Consider the following 23,316-nt stretch of genomic DNA (forward strand, 5'->3'; position numbering starts at 1 on the left):
ATTGAGAATGGTCAAATGCAATGAAAAGTGTTTTCACTCCTTTCATCAACTAGCAGCTAATTAAAAAGTTGTTAAAGGCTTTAAAGCTGCGATTGAATAATGGCCAAATGAAATATGGTGTGTATAAAAACTGCATGTTGCCAGTGATTAAGATATTGCAAAGACAAAAATAGGTTTTGCTCTATACTGCACAGCTGCATTGTGTGTCTTTGGCAACACTGAAAGTAGTAAGATTTGCAAGTGAAAAGCAAGGCTAAAAAATGTCTCTAGTAGATTGCTAGAACAGCTAAAAGAAACAAAACTGAGACTGGGCTTGCCTTTTAATGTAAGTTAAACACTGCAATGGTGTTTTTTATTGATTTGGGAACTTTACTGTGAGGGCCCATTCGTGGCTTTGTTATTTCCATCAACAGGCCACACCAGCAATCGCTAGATAGTCTGGATTCTTTCTTAAATGCTTTTAAAAGTCCCACAAGTACAGAAAATCCACCCAGGGGCTGTGAATTAGACAGCCAGCTGGCGTCTGTGTTTATACGCCTAATAAGCGGCTGGCTACTTTCAGAGGGATTGTGTTTGAGGAGGCAATCGCTCTCGAGCTATGGTCAGCTACTGTTCCTGAGTGCCGTGCTCAGAGCTAAAGAAGCCTGTACTCGTAGAGAGAGAGGTTCACCTTATTTTAGTGAGGTTTAATTTAGATTTGTGTGATCTCATTGTGAAATAAAGAGCATATATTGTATCATTCAGGTTATTTCTGTGGAAGTGAGTGGCAACCAGTAGGAAAAAGCCACTGTAGAGTTATTTTCTTGTCTCAATTGAGTTAGGCTAATACAGTAATTGCACAACATCTGACTTCTGCTGTGTACATGTACATGTGTAATCGGCAGTAGAGTGCATCAATTTGAAAATATTGAATAAAGACTGAAGCGGTAAGGTATTATCATCTTGACTTTGTGTTATTTTTCTGAAAAACGGGTGTGGTGCAGGGCTGTATACCAGCCAGGAAGCCCTTCGTGGAAAATAGCTTGTTTAGTTTCGGGCATTTTGCCTGTATAGTGAAATTATCGATAAATAAATCAAATGAGAACCAGAGATGATGAGCGTCCTGCAGATTTGCCAGGGTGTTCCCTCCTGCCTTCCAACACTCCCTTCCCTTGCTGAGCTCAACCACACGGTGTTGTTTCCACAATTACTAAAGTATATTGGAGCAGTAAATTACAACAGCTTCCCTTCACTTGTGCCTGTTGGGGAAATATTTTGATATCTTTGTGGAAGAGGTGGGGAGATTCAACTGAATGACAAGATTAATATCTCCCACAATCACTGCGATTTTATCCAAGGCCTCCTTAATTATGTATTTAACCTTGCCCCCAGTGATTTTGCGTGTGTTGTGCTCTAAGGTCCAGACTGAGACCTAATTTGGTGATGCATTTTCTTCTCTCAGCGGCTGCAGCACCTAAAGCAGAAGGTTATGTTTGAGTTGTGGTAAATATGCCAGGAATGCTGTCCCCCATCGCCCTCCCGGGGCCCTTAAATCAGACGCGAGACACAAACTGTACCAGGGCCGCTTATCACCGAGGCAGGCCTGGCATGGGTCCTGCGTAAACACACTCAAATTCCTTCACGTTTCCCATGCAAGGCCTCAGGCAGGGCTGGCCAATGAGCAGAGCACACATGAGCCATTCAGCCCAAAGTGCTGGTTGCTGTCGATTGTTCCTGCCACTCCGACTGTGCATCCAAACTGGGCCGCTTCTAACTCAACCACAGTCGCTCAAGAGTCTTTTAATCATCCAGCTTTGCTTTTTCGCCTTAAAGTGGGCTTTTTATACTTATGATTGTACACCATGCATGTAAGATCTTGTCACCTCCATGAACAGGGATTTGGAAATTAATTGCTAGTTTTAAAGGGCGGCAAAGTTGAATTTTGTGACTGCTGACTGAGCAGTTTTCACAACACAATCAGAAGAAGGTACAGTTATTTAATTGGGGCCACAATAAATCCAGTGAATAAATCACGGTTTGTTCTAGTCCCATGTCAAGGAACGGGGAAACTTAAATCCACATCTTGCTCTGCGTCCCGGTTAGACTGTAGTGTCAACCATTAAAGTAACGGATGAAAGAAGGCTTTTCAGAACATTAATGAGTGTCTGGCTCTTGAGGCAATTGGTCCCACAATTTAATGTGGGCTTTTCACGTAAATTACCAGATGAATCAGTAGGCTATTACGTGACTTGCCCTTTACACCAGCCACTCCCTGTAAGAAAAAAAATGAAAATCATCCTAATCCAGGACCTTGTGGTTTGCCTCAAGTCTATTTCAGACTCGGATTCTGGATATATGTTCTGTCCAGGGCAAAAGTGCAGCGAATCACCGAAGGTATAACCACAGATGCATCTTCCCAACCTTGGTGTTCAGAAAAACATCTTGGGGGGTTAGGAGGATGCCGAGATCGCCAGAGAAAGAGAAATGGTGTTTTGGCTTAAGCTTAGCAGTTGTGTGAGGAGAAGCCAGCAGGCCTGTACTTGCTCACTCCCCCCCAAAAAAAATCTCAGGATTGAAATTCCCCTCTCAATTCTCAATGGAAGCCACAAACTTAATGAATCATTTTCATCACCATCTCCCATACAAGGCAGTCAGCAGGCTCTCTCTCCAACCGCGAAGTCTGCAGGTGATAAAGACGTGTTTGTTCAGCAGGAAGGTGGTGAGGAGGAGAGGGGGGTTGGTGGTTACAGACGTGGAAAGGTTTTTTTTGTAGTTTGTTTTCTAGAGAGCGAGAGAAACAATTCTGTGGATTCAACAGAGTTTGAGGCGGGCCATTTGGCAAACTCATAAAATACGCAAATCTTTTGTCAGTCGTGCAGCTGGAGAAATCTCATAAGATCAAACTATGTATAGGAATTGGCTGCTTCTTTTAAAGCTCACATTCCTTTTTGACTGCATGTGTACTGCACATCGTTCATTATCTAATATAAACTTCCTGTCCATGCATGTGTGGCATTTCAAAGCTGAAATATTATGTAAGTTTCAATAGAAATCTTTCCATTTTTAATATACGAATCCTAATAAGTGGTTTACACACCTGGCGTTTTCTTGTTATTGCATTTCTCCCATGACTCCATATGTCAGCTGTAGTGTGGCTCTTTGTTTGCAAAATGTTTTTTTTTTTTTTTTTTTATGAATGCAGAAACAAAGCATTTAAGAGCCTACAGGGATTTGTCTTTTGTGATGACTTATGAAACTTCGCTTTGTGGTTCTGTCTTCTTCTGAGGGAAAATAAAACAAAACAAGTCTAAGCTTAGCGTATTGGTAAGTGTTTTAATGTGTGTGGACAAGGATGCATACATGACTACTCCTTTAAAAAATAAATAATAAAAATACATTTGATACTTGGAGAGTGTGTCAGTCCGGAGCCTAGGCTTTGCACCATATTTGGAAGCCCTACAGTGAGGAATCATAGCCTTAGGGCTTTGTAAATATCATACATATAATTTCCCCACATTGGGAGCATTTACAAAAGCTGCCTCTGTTGCTACTTGCTACTTTCATGCAATTTTAAAACTCACCTGTAATTGATGGCACAATGGGGGAAGTAATCTCTTTCAGTTGCTCAAAAGTAATAAAGACCGAAAAATTTTAGTGGGGAGTAACATGTTTGAGAAAAGAGGCAATAATATGGTGTGCCTCGGTGTGTGTGTGTGTGTGTGTGTTACCTTTCAGAGTTTGCCTTTCCTGGCTGGTGGGCTGTTGGCTCGCGACTAGAAGGGAGGGGTGGAGGAAGGAAGTGGATTTAGTGGAAAATTGATTTCATCTCCTTGAGCTCCCGCCAGCTGAACCCTGAGCTATGTGGCGCGTACATTCATCCTCCGTAAATCAGAGAGGAGAGCTGCCGGGGCCCTTTACCCTGCGCTGGCACAGAAAGAATGGTGTCGGGGGGAAACAATAGAAGGATTGTACCTGCCTGCCAAGAAGGGCTGCTCTCCAAGAGTCAAACCTGTGTAGATCTCCTGTCTGTTGTTGCGCTATGTCAACTGGCTCGGCATTAACGTTCTGTTCCCGTGTGTCATTAATAAAAACATTTATAATTATGCAATGCATTTTAAAGAAAATAAACAAGATGATGAATTGTCTAGTACACTCTAATTAAGAAGAAAACGGGAAGGAATAAAGAGAGGGACTCTGAATGTAGGCCTTTATGATGCATGTCTTTTTTATGATGTAGGCCTGTGTCTTTGCAATTTTCTTTTTCTTCTGCTCTTGTTTTTGCATTGCCCCTTAACAGAGAATGTTTGCTGAAATATTTGACTTTCTGTAAGACATCTTGTATCCCTGTACTTTCACTACCCATTCCGCCTGCAGGAATGTGATTTCTGGGACTAAACAGCCGGCTCGTCAGTGGACCTTGTTTTGTCTTGGTCGACCACCCGTAGATATGAAAGTTGTTCTTTTTATTCTCTCTAAAAGGAACAAGTAGTCCGGCTATCTGACCTTCACAGGCTGTTATCAGTAACACTCAGGCATTCACAGGCCTGGCACTACTTGTGTTACCACAGGAATGTGTAGGTGTTGGTAGAACCATACATCATACGGCACTTTACTGGAACAGTGTGTTTATGCTGCAAGTTTAAGTTAACTTGTTTTAAGTGATATAGATGAACTTGAAACCACAGTGACTTGGACTCTGTCTTTAGGTAATGTAACAGACTCAGTTATGTATTTATTCCATAAAGTTTTGCTTTTTATACACTTCTCCCAACCTTTAAAACACACACTTATAACATTTCTCCCACCCTGTTACACATTGAAACTCCCCTCCTGATTTTGTGCCACATTAACATACTTGCGCCGCTCGTTCACCAAACACTTTTCAACACCTAACTCAAGGTGCTGAAGGGATTATTAATAGTTAGTCAACAATTCTGACAGCTGGAATACTGAATCAGTTTGCAAAGATCAAGCCTGAACTAATGTACAGAGTAGATTTGCATGACTTTTTAAATTCATCCGAGTATTTCACTGTACCCATGTTTGTTTAATAGGGGAAGTACACCTACCTCAGAAGTTCTGTGCTAACACACATGTGGGTAAAAGGCTGCAGAACAAATAAAGATAAAGGTTTTAAATGGGAATACAAGTCTGACCAGATGGTTCTAAGAATATGTTCACCGCTTCCAAGACCAACAGGGAACTGATAACCCAAGATTGTAATTGTGGTGGAAACCATTCGTCAGTTTACATGAAATACTTCCAGTTTAGGTAGGAATATTTGCTTATTCAGGCAAGCCAAGCCCTCTGTTAGTAAGGTGTTAATGGGACCAAAAGGAAGAATATTTTCAATGACTTCTGTCTACAGTTTGCAAAATTCTTGTTTAATGGAGGATTTGGCATAACATATTTTGATATCTAATTGGTCCTTCTCAGCTAGATCCCATTGCACATTGCAGGATTTCCCCCACCACCCCCAAGACCCTCTTTCGGCTGCTGCAGTATTCCAGTTAATAAACGCGTCTCGGCACAAATTGAGAAAAAAATCTAAATTAAAAAAAATAATAATTGACAAGCAATAGTCGGATGTATCTGAAGCATTGTTTGCTTTTTCTTTTGTTTCCAGCTCAGGCAATTCAAAAAAGAAAAACACCACCAGTTCAAGAATTATACAAATGACACAGTGCTTTTCCACCAAATAAAGAACATCTGTTTTCTTCTGTTTCATTTTAAACCAGTTTCTGATGAGTCAGGAGGGATAGGAGGATTTGGCCTGTATGCCAGGTTTATTAGAGTGACTTTTGTAACTACTCCACAGTACCTCCATAAATCAATATTAATATTTTTGTATGATGTGTGTTTTTTCTGGGATTTATCACTTTCTGGAAATCAACCGAATGAGACCTGTTGGACACTGGACACTTTATTATTCTTAATCATTACAGCATTTAAAATGTTTGAAAGCGATAAATGGCATATAATCTTCATTCTACTAAACAGACCTTTGTTTCAGTATTATTTTAAGAAATACTGCTCAGTAGCCCGGAGGTAAACAACCAGCTTCACAGAGCAGCCCATTCCTAAGCTATCTGGAATTACCTTAAAACAAAACCAGGTACTACCACAGCAGTGCTCTTGAGGTTGTGAGAAGCCAGCTGTGACTCGGTTCCCTCAACCAGGATTTCGTGGACAGTGCAATAAGAGGCTGTTATTCCCGCTCAATCATGAGAAACACAGTGGAAATGCCAGGATGCAGGAAGCCTGTGGGGCACAGTTAAGAAGGCAAGCCTGCTGAAGCCTTTGGGGTTATGGCCAACTAAGAGAACTAGCTTATAGCATGACTGCCCTGGGTATTTTAATCCAAGTAACTCATCCATAGCTTCCAGTGCTGGTATAGTATAAGTCAATAAGTAAAGCAGCAGTTTTGAAATGCTTTTCTTATCTGCGTCTTGAAATTCACAATCCTCCACTAGTTGATTCCTTCCCTTTTATTATTTTTTTTCTCATTAACCACCAAGTAAGGAGTTTTGAAGATTGCAGCTAGGGAATGCATTTGTTTTGAAAAGGTTAATACACCACCATATTTTGTTGTATGATTGATTTGTCACAACGTTAAAATTGTAATATCTCTGAGCTGTATAATTATTAAAACATGTTGCTTTAGTTTTGATAGATGGGGTGTTGCGCATTATGCAACCAACTTTTTTAGGCTTCATTCCTCCCAGTGCAAGGTAGGCGTGTAGTCTGCTTAATTAAACCACTTATTGATTAATAATCTCCCCATTTCTTTAATGATCTCAATTAGTCATTCTTGCATTCTCAGTTTAGCAGTAAACCTTGAAGAATGTCATTGTATTCCTTGATCATGTAGGCTGACTGGTATTATGATTTCAGTATTATTTTTATAAATAGTTCTGGGAATAAGTGCCGTTTTTGTTTTTCGCTCTTTTGTTGACGCATTGTGTGTTCCTACTACTAAACTGAAACGTTTAAATTAGTTACACATTCTAGGAAATAATATAGAATAAGACATATCTGTAATAAAGGGATGCCTGACTAAGTACATTTCTGTGGCTGCTGCTGCTGCTTAATCAACTCATCAATCTTTGTTAATAGAATAACTAATTAAGATGATTAAAGGAATCGGGAGATGTATTAATCCATAAGTGGTTTAATTAAGCAGACTACATGACCACCTTGCACTGCAAGGAATGGAGTGACGCCGAAGAAAGCTCCTCACTTAAAACGCAACACCTAAATATAGATGAAGGGGGCTTGGCTTCGTTTGATGCTCGTTACATACCCAGCTCAGGCATCTGGCTTTGGACACCCCTCCTCCACCACCACCACCCCACCTCCACTAATCTCTCTTTCTCCTGGGCTGGAGAGCACCATTGTATAAACACTGACTTGTGTATCCTGGTGCCATTGTCAAGAGTAGCTAGAGACAATCCCCCCCCCCCGTACAAGACGAAAGATGATCCAGAGACCCTCGGAGCCCTTCCACTCTAGGAGAAGGTTTTAAGAGTGAAAAAGAAGCTGGGCCATACAGTGAAATCAATGGGCTTGCCTTCCAGGCACCAGACACTGACATCCTTCTGGGGCAATTGTCTCACGTGCCATCTGTTCAGCCCCAGCCCCCAAAATCCCCCAAGGATTCCCCTTCATGGGCTGCGCTGGCTCTGCATCCACCCTGATGGCCTGGCGGTGACTCAGGGTTTGTTCAAATACAGTATCTACTCACTGTGTAAACTGGATACCTTTATGACGTTTTATTTATTTAAACTTCTTGAACTTCCTGTACATGAAATGCTTTCTGGGATATTCACATTCCCTTTCTTTTTTCTTTTGTGTTTTCACATTTAAATATTTGTTCATTAAACCCACATCTTAGTAATTTAAGTAAAGATACCATCTACAATTTAAAAACTAAAGATGTTTTAGTGAATATTTAACTTTTCTGTAATTATACAATGAGAATAAGAAGAAACAGTTGAGAGAGTGAGGGAAGAATTTCAGCATTGCATCGTACCTACCCGGTAGTATGAGTGTTGTTACACTAATGGCTTTCCCCGTCACACTTCCTCACATTCACTTAATAAGACTTTTCAAAGTTTTATACTGACTGGAGTGGTTCAGTAATGTAGCAAATAAACAACTTTGCAAGGAAAAAACAACTGCTGAACACATACTAGAGGAAGCCCAAAGCAACTGTGCCAGAAAGAGGACACATCAGTGCTGTATGTGTAGTAGAGGGAGTTTTGGGCTGCTCTCTCCAGAAGGATTCTTGTGCACAGCCATCTCTTGTGACAAAGGAGAGCAAGAGAGGCAGTGCTGGCCAGGCCCCTCCCAGCTCCCAGAGCTTGAGCCCCAGTGCCTAGGCGGGGGGATGAATAGGACAAGCCAGTGACCTCAGGCTGAAAGAATGTCCCTGTTTGCATAGGCCTTCTGGTCCTTTAGGAACAAACCGCTGTTAGAACAGGGGGGATTGTGTGCTGCTTTGTGTTTATCTTCCAGCCCCAGAGTTTGTACATTTGACATTTTGGGGGCACTGTTGCAGCAAGTATGGTAAATAAGCACATGGTAGTTTGTGAGATGGCAGCGTTGTATGAGCTGCTGCCTTTTTAAATCTGCGGTTTATACGATTCTGTTGTCTTATTCCTCTTTTAATGACTCCCACTTCCAATGGGACTGAAGTCTGATAAGACAGAGACAGACATGGTTATTTTGTATATTTAAAAACAAAAAAGCTAAGAAAACCAATTGTTACTAACTGTTTCTGGTGTTTGTGTTTTTTTTTTTTTAATTATTATTATTATTATTCCCTGTCCCTGCAATTCAATTGTTTATTTACTTTCATAATGTTCAAATGTTTTTCACCTCCTGAATCTTTTGCAATAGGTAAACTAGCGAGTTAATAAACAGAAGACTTGAAGAATGTCTTTCTTGCTTTCCCATGACCCTTAAAAAGTCATTAAAATAACTTAAGGTTGTTGAAGATCTGTAAAACTCTGGAGGAATTTCAAGTGCAGTCAAATTGCAGATGTGCTGTATAATACATTTTGCAGCCATATAGACATACAGCTTTTATGGAAACGGGATTAAAAAAAAAATAAGTTACATCTCAGGGACTGATAATGATTTCACTGTGATTCAAACGGCAGCCTAGCTTTGGCGAATCTACAGTAGTCATGGTGATGTGCAAAATGATTGAACCTACCTCCAATACATTCCTGGCATTACCATTCCCCTTAACTATGTTATAACTGAAATTGCAACCAATGGAAAATGGAAATGCATTTTGTGATGAAATACGGTGAAAGAATCACCTGTGATACTGTATCGGTGTCTGGGTGCATCCCAGTACTGATGTTGCTACACCTTTTAAGCCAGCAAAGTGCGTGGTTAGTGTACATTGTGGAGGATAAACCCCCTCCAGGCTGTATTGGCAATTTGAGGCATTGGACGGGGAACCTGTGGGGGGGGGTCAATGGAAATTATAATTAAATTGTGTCTGCCGAAAATTGCGTAGCTTTAGTATTTTGCTCCGAAAAGGATTTTGCTGGTGGCGTCAGCTGTTGAACACACTTACTCACAGACGAGCACGCGTGGGGCAAGTGGATGATAAAATGGTGTATCCACCTATTACTTGAAGGGCTTTCAGCTGGAAGAGGCTACTAGAATAAAGTCTAACCAGGTATGAGGCAAAAGCACAGATTCTGTCCTTCCCTTGAAGCGATCCTTTCCCCAGCCGTGGTTCAGTCGGCACCGGCCTTACAGTTCCCTTCCTGGGGGATCCATAAATGACTAGTTTATTTATTTATTATGCAGTTGCTTTTTTCATCTATTGAGATCCTAATACAAGAATGCTGTTTCATTCTCTGTCTCGTACGTCTGCATTAGATCACTGCGTGCCCACGCTGATTAAAAAATAAATAAATGAAAAAGGACCTCTCACAGTAGATCCCACAGTGCAGAGATGTGCTAGGACAGTAAATAGCATGCTGCAGTGCTTTTGAAGTCTGTGGGTGAAGCACTGAATGACACCTGTGTTTTGTACGCATCCTGTTTTCCTCCTACTTTTTTCACATTCAGTCTAGAAGCCTCTTTTTACAGTGTTTGTGTATTTTGCTTGGCTTTCACTTCTTTACTGGAAGGGGCTGATGTCCATAGTCACTTTTCATGACAGCCAAAACAAGAGGTCTTGAGTTTGTTTTGTGTCCCTTCAACAGAAAATAAACTCTAGTTTGTGTAATGTACCATTAGAATAGTACAAGTTTAAGATAACAGACCCGTTTTGTCCCAGTCTGCTCCCCTTCACATTTCAGCTTCTCTTCACAGGGAGACGGTTGAGGGGGAAGGCTTTCTACAACGTCAACGGGAAGGTCTACTGTGAAGAAGATTTCTTGGTAAGTTACACAGTGTCATTTATTGGTCTTCATTTCAGTGCTTGGCTCTTTCGTCTGGAGCCTGTCTGTCTGTATGGATGATTCTGCCGGAGCTACACAATTGTGCAGCACAAATCTGAAGCCTTTCCAGCATTGTTTCTTACATGTGAGAAATTATGGAGTTTGCTTTAATTATTAAAAACAGGAAATGAATGCCATTAAATCGTATATTAATCTAACTAATGTTTCCCCCCCAGAGGGTAATAATTATCCTATTATTCATCAGAATGGGACACAATGGGACTCGGTTGGGGAAAAGTTGGATCAGCAGCAGGTTGTGAAGTGATATGGCATTTCCTTCCATTGCTGCTTGGCTCATTAGTAATGGGGCGAGCATTAATCAAACGCCACTTCTCATGTGCGGTTTGATGTAGATTAATTATAGATTTATTACCAGTAATCTAATTCAAGACACCTTAATTGTGCTGCTTGTGCTAACAGAGTTAAAGGACAGTGCATTTTGGAGCATGCATATAAACACTTCATCTCCCTCACACTGGGGCAAGAGCTTCAGACATTGAGTAACTTTTTAAATCTGAGGTATAAAAAGTAAAGTAAAGAGGTTATTCCCTACTTTAAAATGTAATACTTGGTGCCCTGAACACAGTTAAGCCTTGGCATGTGATGATCATATTCCACTGACAAATAAGGATAATTAATTAATATTATTATGGTAGAAGAAAAATGGGTCCTAATTAGTTTAAAGCAGATGGACAGATGAGAAGTGTAGTAAAAAAATAAAAAGATGGCGGCTGATTGCTTTCATAAATATTACATCCAAATTCTACAGGTTTTTCCTCTTCTGTATGTACTGTATCACCCCCACCACCGTGCTAATTAGTGAGTGTCTACCCCAGCTATGATATCAAACGGCAGCCAGATGGTGTGTCTGTGTGTAACGGGGTTGTAGAATTAGCTGTGGTAGGAGCTGCTCTTAATCTGGCCCTGCCGCCCACTTGAACAGGATGTCCACCTGCTCCAACTACTCAGTGGGGTCGTGACCTTGGGAGCAGGGGGTCCAGATGGCTGGTCTCATTGATAGGCCAGAGCATGGCACGATAACTTTATCCATAGCCACAGGACTCGTAAGGAAGACGAGATGGAAGGGCTTGATGTCGGCCCATGCTTGTTTTGCCTTACCTGTATGAAAATGGCTTTGAGGAATAATGTGATGAGTTAGTGTTACAACTGAATCTTCTTTTGTGGCTGCTGATGGGGTGTTTTGTCAAAAGTCAAAGCTTCTTCATCTTTTCTGAACATAGATAGAGAAGGAAATACAATTCCTTACAGGGTACTTGTAGTGTGTTCAGTGTGCTACACAAGCCCTGAACATAAACTGCATAGCAGCACCCCCTACAGGTGCTGATTTAACTAAAATAACAACTGTATAGGGGAGCAGCCATATAGCCATTGTCTGGGGAATGTGTATTACTTTTCAAATCAAAGCATCAATCTGATAACAGCTGTATCAGTAACAACCCAGCCTTTAGGTCAGAATTTAAGGGGTCTTTGAGCCTTTTATGGGCTGTGCCAAGTATTATTCGGACATGGTCAGTCCAATAAAAACACAATACTTGCAGAATGAATTACACTTAATCAGAAGTTAAAATATATATATTTTTTATGTCAGTCAAAACCAAGTATCATGATGTTTTTATAAGACTTGCACTAGCAAATCTTATTTAGGCCTGGCAGTAGCCTTTTTGGGAGATTAAAAAATAAAAATCAATGAATAGCTGTTATGATGTGCTCCCCAGTTTGTTTTTTTTACTTTTAGTGTGTGGCTGTCCCACTTTTACTTGGTTAACATTATACTGACATTCTGGAGCTCCTTCGTTCTTCTCCAGAGGTAACTGCACTTGCCGGCGATAAACACAAAGTGTTTTTAGATACTTTGATGTAAAGTAAACTGTGAAAGAAATGTAAACATGCTTTAGTCCGCAGGTTTTGTTTTCGTGTTATAATAAAAAATACAGCTTGTTTGTGTAGAAATAATCATTTTGATGATTGTTTTCCTTTTGCAGTATTCTGGGTTTCAACAAACCGCAGACAAGTGCTTTGTGTGTGGCCATCTCATCATGGAAATGGTATGAATTTCTGCATTCTTGCGAGTCTTGTTGAGCTGTGCATGCCCATCTGTTTGAAAACCGATTACAGTATGTAATATACAGGGTGGGATAGTTATTTTTTGTTTGATTACTTACGACCAATTTATTTTGTGGAGGGAGAACAGAACACTCTTATAAGTTGTATCTATAGAAAAACATTCGACCAATAGAATAATGCTCCTTGTAAAAAAGTTTAGAATCACGAGAACCCATGTCAAGAAAGAATCATCGTCTGAAATAATTGATGCAATAGGCAGCCATCATCATTGTGTGTATTAATCACGCATATAAAACAGATGGGCCAGTAGAGAACACAGTTCTGGTTGAATGGCGATTGAGCAGTGCTTTGCTTTTCCAGTCTGATTGCAAACAAAGGAAATGTTCCCACTTGAACTCGACACTCAGCACAAGCCTGAGAGTTCCCACCAAGTCTGTGCTTTGCTGCAGATCCGCCCTCTGGAGCTGACATTTGCAATCTGCATGCTGTTCTCTCTGCAGATCCTTCAGGCTCTGGGCAAGTGTTATCACCCTGGGTGTTTCCGCTGTGTTGTCTGTAACGAGTGTCTGGATGGGGTCCCCTTCACCGTTGACGTGGAGAACAACATCTACTGTGTCAAGGACTACCACACGTAAGAGCAGAGCATCCTGTACTGAAATAGCTTGTTGGTCTTTCAAGTGTATATTTGAAGGCTCCTTTTGTTCATTTAAATTTTGTTACATCAGTTACCAAATCAAATGCATCTATTTTAATAAAATTGTTTTACTGGTTATTTCCAAATTTCATATCTTTCCTAATTAGATATATGCTGGGGTTATCATAGGAAGGCCTATATCAGTTTAGGTAGTACTGTTTGAGACCAAGAAACATCAATATTCTGCTCTAAAAGTTATGTCGGTTACAATGGAATTGCCCTGTACATGAAGTTTTATACAGAACAGTAGGATGATTTACAGAATTTGGATAGACTTTTGATACCCCAAAGGCTCAGGCAGACTCATCTTCAGCAAACCAGATCAGTGCATCATGGGATAGATTTTAAATCCTGTCTGTTTCTTCTGCTTTTGGGAAAATTTGAACAAAGTAGACTTTCAGGAGCAAAGCAACCGCTAGGCTTGTCAACAGACATCAGTCAGGCTACTTGGAAAGATCTGCCACTCCTTTATACATGTGTTGGAGTTTCATTTCAATCCACGCGCTCTCTGAATGATTTTATAAAGACACGGTGTGTTATGGTTCGCTTTGATTTCTCTTTTCAGGGTGTTTGCTCCCAAGTGTGCATCCTGCAACCAGCCAATTCTTCCTGCACAGGTAATATGTCCTTAGTTGCATTCAGATATTCTCTAAATAAGAGATACTCCTCATATCCTGAACAATTAATTCGGTCACTTTTTCCTGTGTCCAACCATACTGAAAAAAGGCAGTGTGACATAAAGTATTATATAGTTAACGTACTCTGATTTTAATTAAATATTGTGGTAAAAAAAAGTAGTTCTTGGCGACTTAAAAACTCTGTAATGCAAGCCAAATTCTATTTTCTTCTAATACCTCATCCCTTTTTTCCTTCTGAAATGGATCAAAGGACCACATGACATTACGGTAACCAACAAACCCAAGAGAGCATTATTCACTAGAGGCCTTCTACAGGAGATGATTAACCCTTTTGCATATGGCCCACCTGAATGGAAATAAACTGTAAACCTCAAGTTAAAATGTACGTTTACATTTAAAATGTCCCTGCAGGGCTCGGAAGAGACTATTCGGGTGGTATCGATGGACAGGGACTACCATGTGGAGTGCTATCACTGTGAGGTAAGCCCTTCACTCCCGTGCTTCTGCCGGGTTTCTTCCCTCTGCGATTGTCCCATTTCTCTTCTGACAGCTGTGTTTTCTGTTTATGCTCTTGGGTTGTCAGGCAATGAAGGTGGCCGCAGGCTGGGGCTACAGACACGCACCAAAAGTCAGTTAACTTGTTTTCTGTGCCTATGAGTGCGCATAGTAACATGCTTCTGCCAACCTTTGAAAGGCGTTTGTTTTGTTTGTTTTAGTTTTAATGCTAAAACACACAGTCTGTTAATCATTTACTCATCGCCGTGTTGCTCGAGACAGTGTAGAGGTAGTGTCCATTACGATGTTTGACTTGGAAGTAGGGCTGCATTCCTGTCACACACTTTGTGTCCTCTCTCCCTTACCTAATGGAGGAGGGTATTGGGAAAGGTGCAGTCTGTTTAAAAGCAGTGATTTTGTGATGTGTGAGATCTGCTCTCAGCTGCCAAGATCTTTTGTTGGCATTATTATGTCATTTACAAAACAGAATCTTAATGTTAATGTTACAGTTGTTTAAAAAAACACTTGCTGAATGAATATAGTATTAAAATGATGATGGGAAAGTATGGGAATAGTTTTCTCTCTTGAATTGTGTCACTGCCTGTTCTTCAATGCCCTGCCTAACACAGCTCGGCATTTGACAGGAGTGCAGTGCAGTTGGTTTAGTCTGCACTCAATGTGTCCAAAAGCATCATTAATTAATGTTACAATGTACATGGCAATGCGGGAGGGGAAGTGTCTAGTTGTTTGAAGGTGCTTTGCTCACAGCAGTTAACACGGAAACTGCATCCAAATGACATTTAAATTAACTGTACTTTTGAAAAGAGTGAGTAGAATAAAATTAACTTGTCAGGCTGTGTGGTGTGTCAGTCCAAGCGCAGGATAAATGTCCCACTTAGACACCACGGTTTGGCAGCTGCATCCCCACGTTTCTTGTTTCTGTCTTGTGGTGCCAGAGGATTTTCTGTACCTTTGGAGTCCCCCCCCCACACCTCCCTTCTCTCTGAACTGTTTTTCTGTTGCACCCAGAGGTGTGAGAAATTAATTTGCAAAAATGGACAGAATAAAAAACAGGTATTCCATTTAACCCATGATCCCCCACGCAAAAAATACCAAGTTTGCACTAAGGATTACTGTACACACCAGACCTTCGAGGGATGTTCTGTGAGTGGGGAAGGAAAATGTTATTCTCAAGTCTCATCTCTGGATACCAGACCTGAATACAGATTGGATTACAGGGTCACCAGGTTGGCGGAACGATGAAGATGGAATTCCTAGACCATGATCTAAAGCCACCCACGCTGTTTTTCTCTGTATGTGTGTGCCGCACCAGCAGTTATTTTGTTTTAAACGAACATTGAATTCCCTTCCAAGACCTGTGCTGTGAGGACTATCTCCTGTTGTCATACTGTCAGCTGAAAAAGCAACTCGGAGCTTAAGGGACAACTGCATTCCAGGCGAATTTCACAGAGTGCCCAGTCCTGCAGATTCAACCAAGTCTGCTACCCAAGATCGCCTGCCTGACTCGTCCCTCGTCCAGTGGCACACATCCAGTTTGCACTGACATCTCCGTACCACTCTGCAGTCTGGAAGGAAGATCTCCATAACCCACCATTGGCAACTACGTCCTATTTCAGGGCAAAACAGTTCCGTGGTATTTTTTAGACCACCTTTTTGTTTTGAAAGGAGGGCTGTAGAAATATCCGTGACGAGTGATTGTGATCCTGTGTTAGTAGTAGGCGGCCTAGCACTGTTATGTCTAGTTAACAACTATTTCTCAGACCATTGTATGCAGCTTGTTGTCTCCTCAGTTTTGAGCCTCTCTAAAAGCATAGCCATCATCATCCTTCTAATTAGCATTGAAAACTTGGCCACTACAAACATAGAAGATCCTTTTTTTGTGCAAGAATTAGCCCAGCATTTTAAAGGATTCATCACAAGGTGTGGACAGACCAAGCCTGCTGACATCAAGAAAAAGTGGAAAGTGAACTTGGATAATTGCCAGTGACAAAGTGTATTTCAAACTTTTTTTTTTTAAAGAAAGAAAGAGATCAAGGAAAAAAATAAAAAAGTGGTTGCAACTGTTACACCCCCAAAGAAAAAGCAGTAGAAATAATTGGCTTCGGCATTTAAAGCCCCCAGGCGTGATATCATTACAGTTGATATAACATTGGCTCGACACCAATTCCACTCAGATTGTACTGATGTGTGTAATGCAGGGAAGTATGGTTTTCACACATTATTACCCAGAAACCCTGTAGAACAGATGCAGAAATTTGAATCTCGGTTATTATCGTTATATTGTCTTCTGCATTACCAGTGATGATGTGTGTTTCCGTGTCTTACATAATTGTTGCGATTATATTGCAGACAGTTACTGCACTGCTTACTCAGTATTTCTCAACGCAAAAGGGATTTAAAAACAAGCATAGACTAGTCCCCTCTATTGAACATGAAAATGTATTGGTTTAAGTTGAAGGTACATCATCATCTGTGGCATTTAAAGTGCACCTCGAGGGAGTTGTGTTATTGCTTTGATTTATTGTGCTTTACTTTATGATCTCTGACTGAATTCAGTCCTGATACAGACATGGCCAGTAGGTGTGAAACTAGTCTGCTGTGACAAACTCTGTACACAAAGGGTTACTCTAATTTGTTGTCTCCGAGCTGGGACTAAAATCTGAAGGAGGGGGAAAAAAACAATCTGATGGTTAAGCAGAATGGACCACAATTTCAAAATGTTATTTCAGGCGAAGTCACCTCGAGATGTAGGCCAAGGCCAAACTTATTTCAGCTTCATCTTTGTTAATCTTCTTTAACTTTCGCCCTTTTTTGTCGTCCAGGACTGTGGGCTCCAGCTGAATGATGAAGAAGGCCACCGTTGCTACCCACTGGAGGGTCACCTGCTCTGCCACGGCTGCCACATCCGCAGACTGAAGGTCCAGGTGCCGCCTCACGCTCCCCCCAGCTACCCCATGCACGTCACCGAACTGTGAACGGGGGCGGGCTGGTCGAAGCAGGACAACTAGGCCTTTTTGTGGACCAAGAAAGAGCAGTGGAACAGGAGGAAGAGAAAGAGAGGGAGAGACCACGATGCCGGGCATCAAGTTGGAAAAACAGTGCAATGAACAGCCTCTTCTTTCCACTGGGCAGGAGGGCGAGGGGTGACCGCTGACAGGCCCTCCTGTTGCAGAAGCTTCCCTGGGAACGCCTCTTCATCCAGGGGAGGTGTGCCACGGTCTTTGCATGAAGACTCCGGATTTCAACCTGAAAAGAAAGCTCAGTTTCCAAATACTATTGCAAGACATTGTTGGGGTGGGGCAGGGTGGGTTGAGGGAGGAGGTTATGGAGGGGGGTATCTTTCATTCTTCGAGTTATTGGCTTCTTCCTTTTGTTCTATGAATAACGAGAGACCCACTCGCCACCCAAAAGGAGGTGACCGAGCAGTCTGCTGTGCGCTTCCAGAGAGCCGTTCTGCGCAGGCCCCACAGTGACTCAAACACATTCCAGGTCTGTAACGCGGGAAAGAAAAAGGACTTTTCGTTTTTGTTTCATTTTGTTCGGTTTCATTTTTTAATTTCTTCATGACCGAAGACGTACGCCATGAAGCTTATGCTGCTTTTCTGTGTAATCTTACTGTACTTGATGTACAATATGGCTCTGGTAAGCCGAGTCCAAACAGCTGCCTTACAGCTCTTGCCTAGAGAAACCGCTGTTACTTCAGAGTAGCCGTTGTTCACGAGTCTCGCACTTAGAGAACCGCTTTCCATTCCCTGCCTCTCAGATACACACTGTAGTCCAGCTACCCTCCTATTGGCTATGCAAGGGAACCGTATGCATGTATGTAACTGTGTGCAACATTCCACATTCTGTTGGCCCCGTATGGCTTTAAGGGGCCACTGCTGTCCGTAGAGTTGCTTGTACTATTTTTAAGGACGCATTTTAATTCCAGTTACCATGCCTTCAGTAGACAACGGTTTTAGTATATATGATCTAAAAGATTTACAAGCAGTGTCTTAATATTATAACAAGAGTTAGATGTACATAGATTGTACAATTCTTTTTTTTTTTTTAATATATATATTTTGCAGAAACTTTTACAGAAATTTCACTTAGGAACCTAGGACCATACATTTTTTGTATGTTGTTGCTGCACACTATCAATTACAATGAAGTCAGAGGCCAAATGACATGTATCGACAAGCTGCAAATATGACGCATAGTCTTAATCTACTGTATGGTAGTCGCTCCGAAAGGCTTCAGTAAATTCACTGTAGGGGGGTTGACACTGTAGACCTCGATTAGACTTTGATCAGACATCCTGTTTCAGACATGCTTGTTTGCAAAGAGAGAAAACATGAAAAATGTCAACAACATGCATTTATCTTTCACAAACCCAGAGCCTGTGCCTTTTTAGGTAGTGAAGTACAGATGTGAAAAGAATACAGGCTAGCAAATAAGGGGTGCTTGGGACCAACTTTGGATTGGTCCTGTTATTGCAAGGGACATGAAGCTGAACATTCTTTCCCAAGAGTGGCTGTGCTTCTCTGTACAGCTGTTGCTTTGCCTGTGGGTCTTCAGTATTTAATTTAATAGTTAGTTTAATTTATTAATTGTTTCCTGACTTGTCTCACTGAGCTGAGACTGTGGTCGAGGCCTTCCTCCTACTTACTGCTGAAGACCTAGTGCAAACACTCAGCCCAGCCCCTCCTGTCCATATTCACACAAGCAGTGCAGTCGTTACTTCGCACATCCTCGCTGAAATCCACCTGTTTTCAAACAAGTGCTTTCAAGAAAGTCTTTCTCGTCACAAAATAGGTAACAGAAGTGGCTTTTTGTGTGGGTGTTCTTTAATACTACTGAATGGGCCCTAAAGACTGCTACCTACATTATAGATCAGCATGAAAATACACGAAAGAAAGAAAAAGAAGCACTTTAATTTGTTGCATTTGTTTTTCTGTCTTTTTAAACGCAACTCTGATGTCCCTTAACCAGTTGCCTATATAAAAAATCTATGCTTACTGAGGTTGTCAAGCACAATTTCATGCTACGCCAGAATTCCTAACTGAAGAATAAAAAAGATCCCTCTTTAATTCCTCATTTAGTTTCCTGATTAAAACTGCTGTACCTAAAAAGATCTTATCAACACCACAACACTGAGATCTGTGCATTTCGTTTAATCCCTAGTTGGCTCCCATCAGTGAGTCCATTCTGCTGAAATCGTAAAAATGGAGCAAAATTTAAAACGGGCTTTGAGACATTTTTATCAGTCAACCTTTTCCTTTTTTAATAACCGTGAAAGCTCCACATCAAGGAATGAAATGTTAAACAAATGTTGAAATGTGTATAAAAGACGCATTTAACCACCCCCTTAAGTTTCAGCCATCAAAAAGAAGCATTCTAAAAGCAAGAATAGAAAACCCATAATGAATCAGATATGACATAACCCTAGCATTCCAGCATAATGGACCAATTTTAACTTTTATTTTATATAGGAAATATTGATTCCCTGTTTGTATATCATGTAACTAGTTTACCTGTACAAAAATGTGTTAGTTTTGTTTAATGTACCATCAAAAATGTTTCAAACAAAAAAAAGAATAAAAATGTAGCTGTTTTCTCTCCTGTAATTAGTTCTCGGAAGAAAAAAACGCATGTGTGACAGACTTGTTTTGTCGTTCAGTGTTTGATTCCCTAGGTGGTTCAGAAAAAAAAGACGGGAAAATGTAGATTTATTTATCTAAAGATGAAAAATCTAAAGTTATTTAATGTGTTAAAAGTCAGAAGTGTCATTTAACCTTAGATGATATAATCTGCTTTTTTCAATAAAGAAGTTTTGTAGTTAACTTAAATTTTGCTGTTTTTTCTTCTTTTTTTTCCATCTATTTAACAGTTTGTAGTTCTAGAATATCCCAGTTGTTGTCAAAGAGGTTCAGAGCATTTCAAAAGTTAGGATTTCTCGATTTATTGCGAAATTGTAACATGTCTGCTCCTGATGTTTCAACACAAACCGGATTCATATTTCCACATTCAATTGCAGGTTTAGCATGCAGGGAAAGTATGTGGCCTGTTTGTGTTTTGTAGTATGGTACTTGCTAATCATCCTTTAAAAAAAAAAATAAGTCTTTTCAATGAAGCTTGCAGAAAAGGCCTACTGTTCTAGCACCGCTGCAGGTACAGCATGTTGACTAGCGGTGCTGTTCCGGTCTTATCAAGCCAAGAGGGTGTTCCAGCAAGCATTATTTTCTCAGGCGGCCGTACCTTTTTCCTGTTGCCACAGTGGATTAGTGTGCTTATCCAAGAATGATATCAGACCAACATCACTGTTTCTGTAATTACGGCACTGTAATTAGATCCCAGCACGCACGGATACTTCGTGTGATTGTTGTTCCTCCGAGTGCGCTTTGCCACTCCACCCGAATCGCTGGCACCCCTTTCACTGGAGATTTAGCAGCGTAAACCAAAATATGAAAAGGAACGTTCTGGTTCACATCACAGCGCCCGCATTTGTGTACAGCGGCCCATTGCACAGGAGTCCGGTGAGAGGCCCGTGTGACTCAACAAGAAATTGGATGTCTGCTGTAATATTTCCACTTCATTCCAATGTGTATTTGTACTTTAATTCTTGTGCTGGAGGGGGTGGGGGAAGTTATAGTCTTAATGTATTGGCTCCAGCAACATCTGGTGACAAGTCTTCAGTGGCTCAAAGCTCTTTTCACAGGGCACCTTTTGAACTCCAGCTGTTTTCATTTCACCTTTTTTGCATCATTTTGGAAGTGTCTGGTCCTTCTTTATTTGTCCATTAACTTTTTATTGGATTTGCCATTCTTACAACAAGGTACAAAATGACTTGACCACTGAAAATGTAATTTAGACATTCAAGCAAGTAAATATCGAACACCAAAATAAACAAGGTCAAGTTAAACAAACACAAAGAAAATAAATCTAAATCAATTTTCATTCCCTTTGTCTCTCTCACTGCCTCTTCCCACATTTTCCATATTGGGCTTTTGGTAGGCTGTGAGTCCAATATACACACACTACATTTGTTGGGAGGTCTGTCCCTTACATGCGTGCATTTTCTTGAATGTGCATGGAGTGTAGTTTCTTGTTGTCATTTGGATAAAGCCGCAAGGTTAATAAACGTAATCAGATTATCTGTCTGCTTTGTCCGCCCCAAAGATAGAACCCCTATGGTTTTCTTTGATTTAGGATCTCTGTCTTTAACAATTAAAAGTAATACAAACCTGCTAATTCTATATTAACTCTAAATGCCTCACTTGATTATGAAGGTGTCTAAGGAGCTTAAAAAAATCCCTTGGTATAAACTGATTAAATCAATGAAATTCAAAAAGGAAACGGTGAGGCAAAGTTTGACAAACAGTGTACTACTCTGCTCGTCTGTTCCCCTTATATGTTCCTACGATGATGATGAATGCAAATCTGTTGTTTTGGAAGTCTCCTGGTATCGCCTCCAAGCAGTGAATAAGTTGTGCAGCCCCTACCACCCTCCGATCTAGAAGATTATTATAAGCAGTGTAGAACAACAGATGGGACCTGGAAATATTTCAAGTTATTTTTATCCTTTGATTACTATTCTAACTAAAACAGCATTTTAAAATACCCAGGTTGCTTAGGCTCAAATACCCAGTGGTAGAATCTTTTGATATATAATATTGGTGAGAAACATTAGGCTAATACCTGTATCTTGATCAGTATTGATTAGTCCAGAACAGCCGATGGCATCAGCTCAAGACGCTGCATTTCCATCTGTGATTGTTGGTTCAGCTGGGATGTTTTTGTAGAGCAGCTAGGGGGGGCTTCTTTATGACGAAAAGCAAGGATAAAGAAGTGTGTCCTTGACCACTAAGTTAAAACCCATGATCAATAGAGAAGATGGCAATGAGTAAAGGCTTATAAGGCACAGTGTAACTGCCAACAAATATGTCCTACTCCCCCTTCAAGAAGCCATACCCAGTGGGCTGGGTAGGTTTTAAATGATTTTACATGGGATGTGATTTTTTTGTATTTATTATTATTACTCCAAGAGTATGTTATTGTTAGTTGAAGGAACAATTCTTGTCTTAGACTCAAGAGCACTCAACTGTTTTTATTTCATGTTATCTGTTATAACTACATTCATTCTCTGGAAAACAGTAATGGGGCAAAACTACTGAAGTAACACGATTATTGATCTGAAAAGCTCATTAAAGCCTGACTTGAAAGATCCTTCAGAATTAACTAATGGCCTAGCAGTTTGCTCCAAGACAAGAAAACAAAACAAAAACAAAAAAGGAATAGGAGGTTATCCGTGTCGGAATTCAGAAAATGCTGAAACTGAAAAGTTGCAGTACAAACCTGCATTGAGAAAGTGTTGTCAGGGTAAAAAATGTGAGCCGTGTCAGCACAGGATTTAGATAAAAGCTAAGTGGGAACAGTCACATGACTGCTAATAAAAAAAAAGATCAAAGTATCGAGAGAAGGTTCAGAGGAAGGCTAGAATTCCATACTGGAATACAGCATTCTTGGTTCATATAAAGGCTTTTAATAATCATAGTCACACCCTTTTCTGTATAATTTTAATGGACAGTGTGAATGCTTTAAAAGAAAAAAGAATCCTGACTATTATATTTGAAGATGAATTGAAGCTTTAAAGTCTAGCTTTTGTAGGGAGTAAATATAATAAATATACAGGATTTCTATGTCTAGTCAAGGTCAAGTTTCTTTGTATTTCTTGCTTTGGAGTAATGTAGTGGTCTAACACGCAATGTAGAGACTAACTTTGAATAGACTAACCGGTCTTATCCTTACTTTTTTGCTGTGATCTGGTGAGATCAGGGTCCTAAAGATTATATCATATCTAAGGGGATACAATATAAAATTAACTCTTAGTGACCACTGTTATTCAATTCATCGTCCTGATGTATAACTGTTTACCAGGCTGCCAGACAAGGTG

The 23,316-nt window shown here is 40.5% G+C and overlaps 1 protein-coding gene across 1 annotated transcript in view; it reads left to right on the plus strand.

The window, feature by feature from the left end:
• wtip (WT1 interacting protein) overlaps positions 1-20,212 on the plus strand; it is a 35,319-nt gene extending 15,107 nt beyond the window's left edge. The window contains exons 3-8 of the mRNA XM_066713997.1: positions 10,321-10,388; positions 12,452-12,514; positions 13,034-13,164; positions 13,793-13,844; positions 14,277-14,345; positions 17,204-20,212. Coding sequence (XP_066570094.1) covers positions 10,321-10,388; positions 12,452-12,514; positions 13,034-13,164; positions 13,793-13,844; positions 14,277-14,345; positions 17,204-17,356 — 536 coding nt within the window. The 3' untranslated portion in view covers positions 17,357-20,212. The remainder of the gene's footprint in view (positions 1-10,320; positions 10,389-12,451; positions 12,515-13,033; positions 13,165-13,792; positions 13,845-14,276; positions 14,346-17,203) is intronic.
• The last annotated feature ends 3,104 nt before the right edge of the window (positions 20,213-23,316 follow it).

The sequence above is a fragment of the Amia ocellicauda genome, chromosome 9, assembly GCF_036373705.1.
Source record: "Amia ocellicauda isolate fAmiCal2 chromosome 9, fAmiCal2.hap1, whole genome shotgun sequence".
Lineage (NCBI taxonomy): Eukaryota > Metazoa > Chordata > Actinopteri > Amiiformes > Amiidae > Amia > Amia ocellicauda.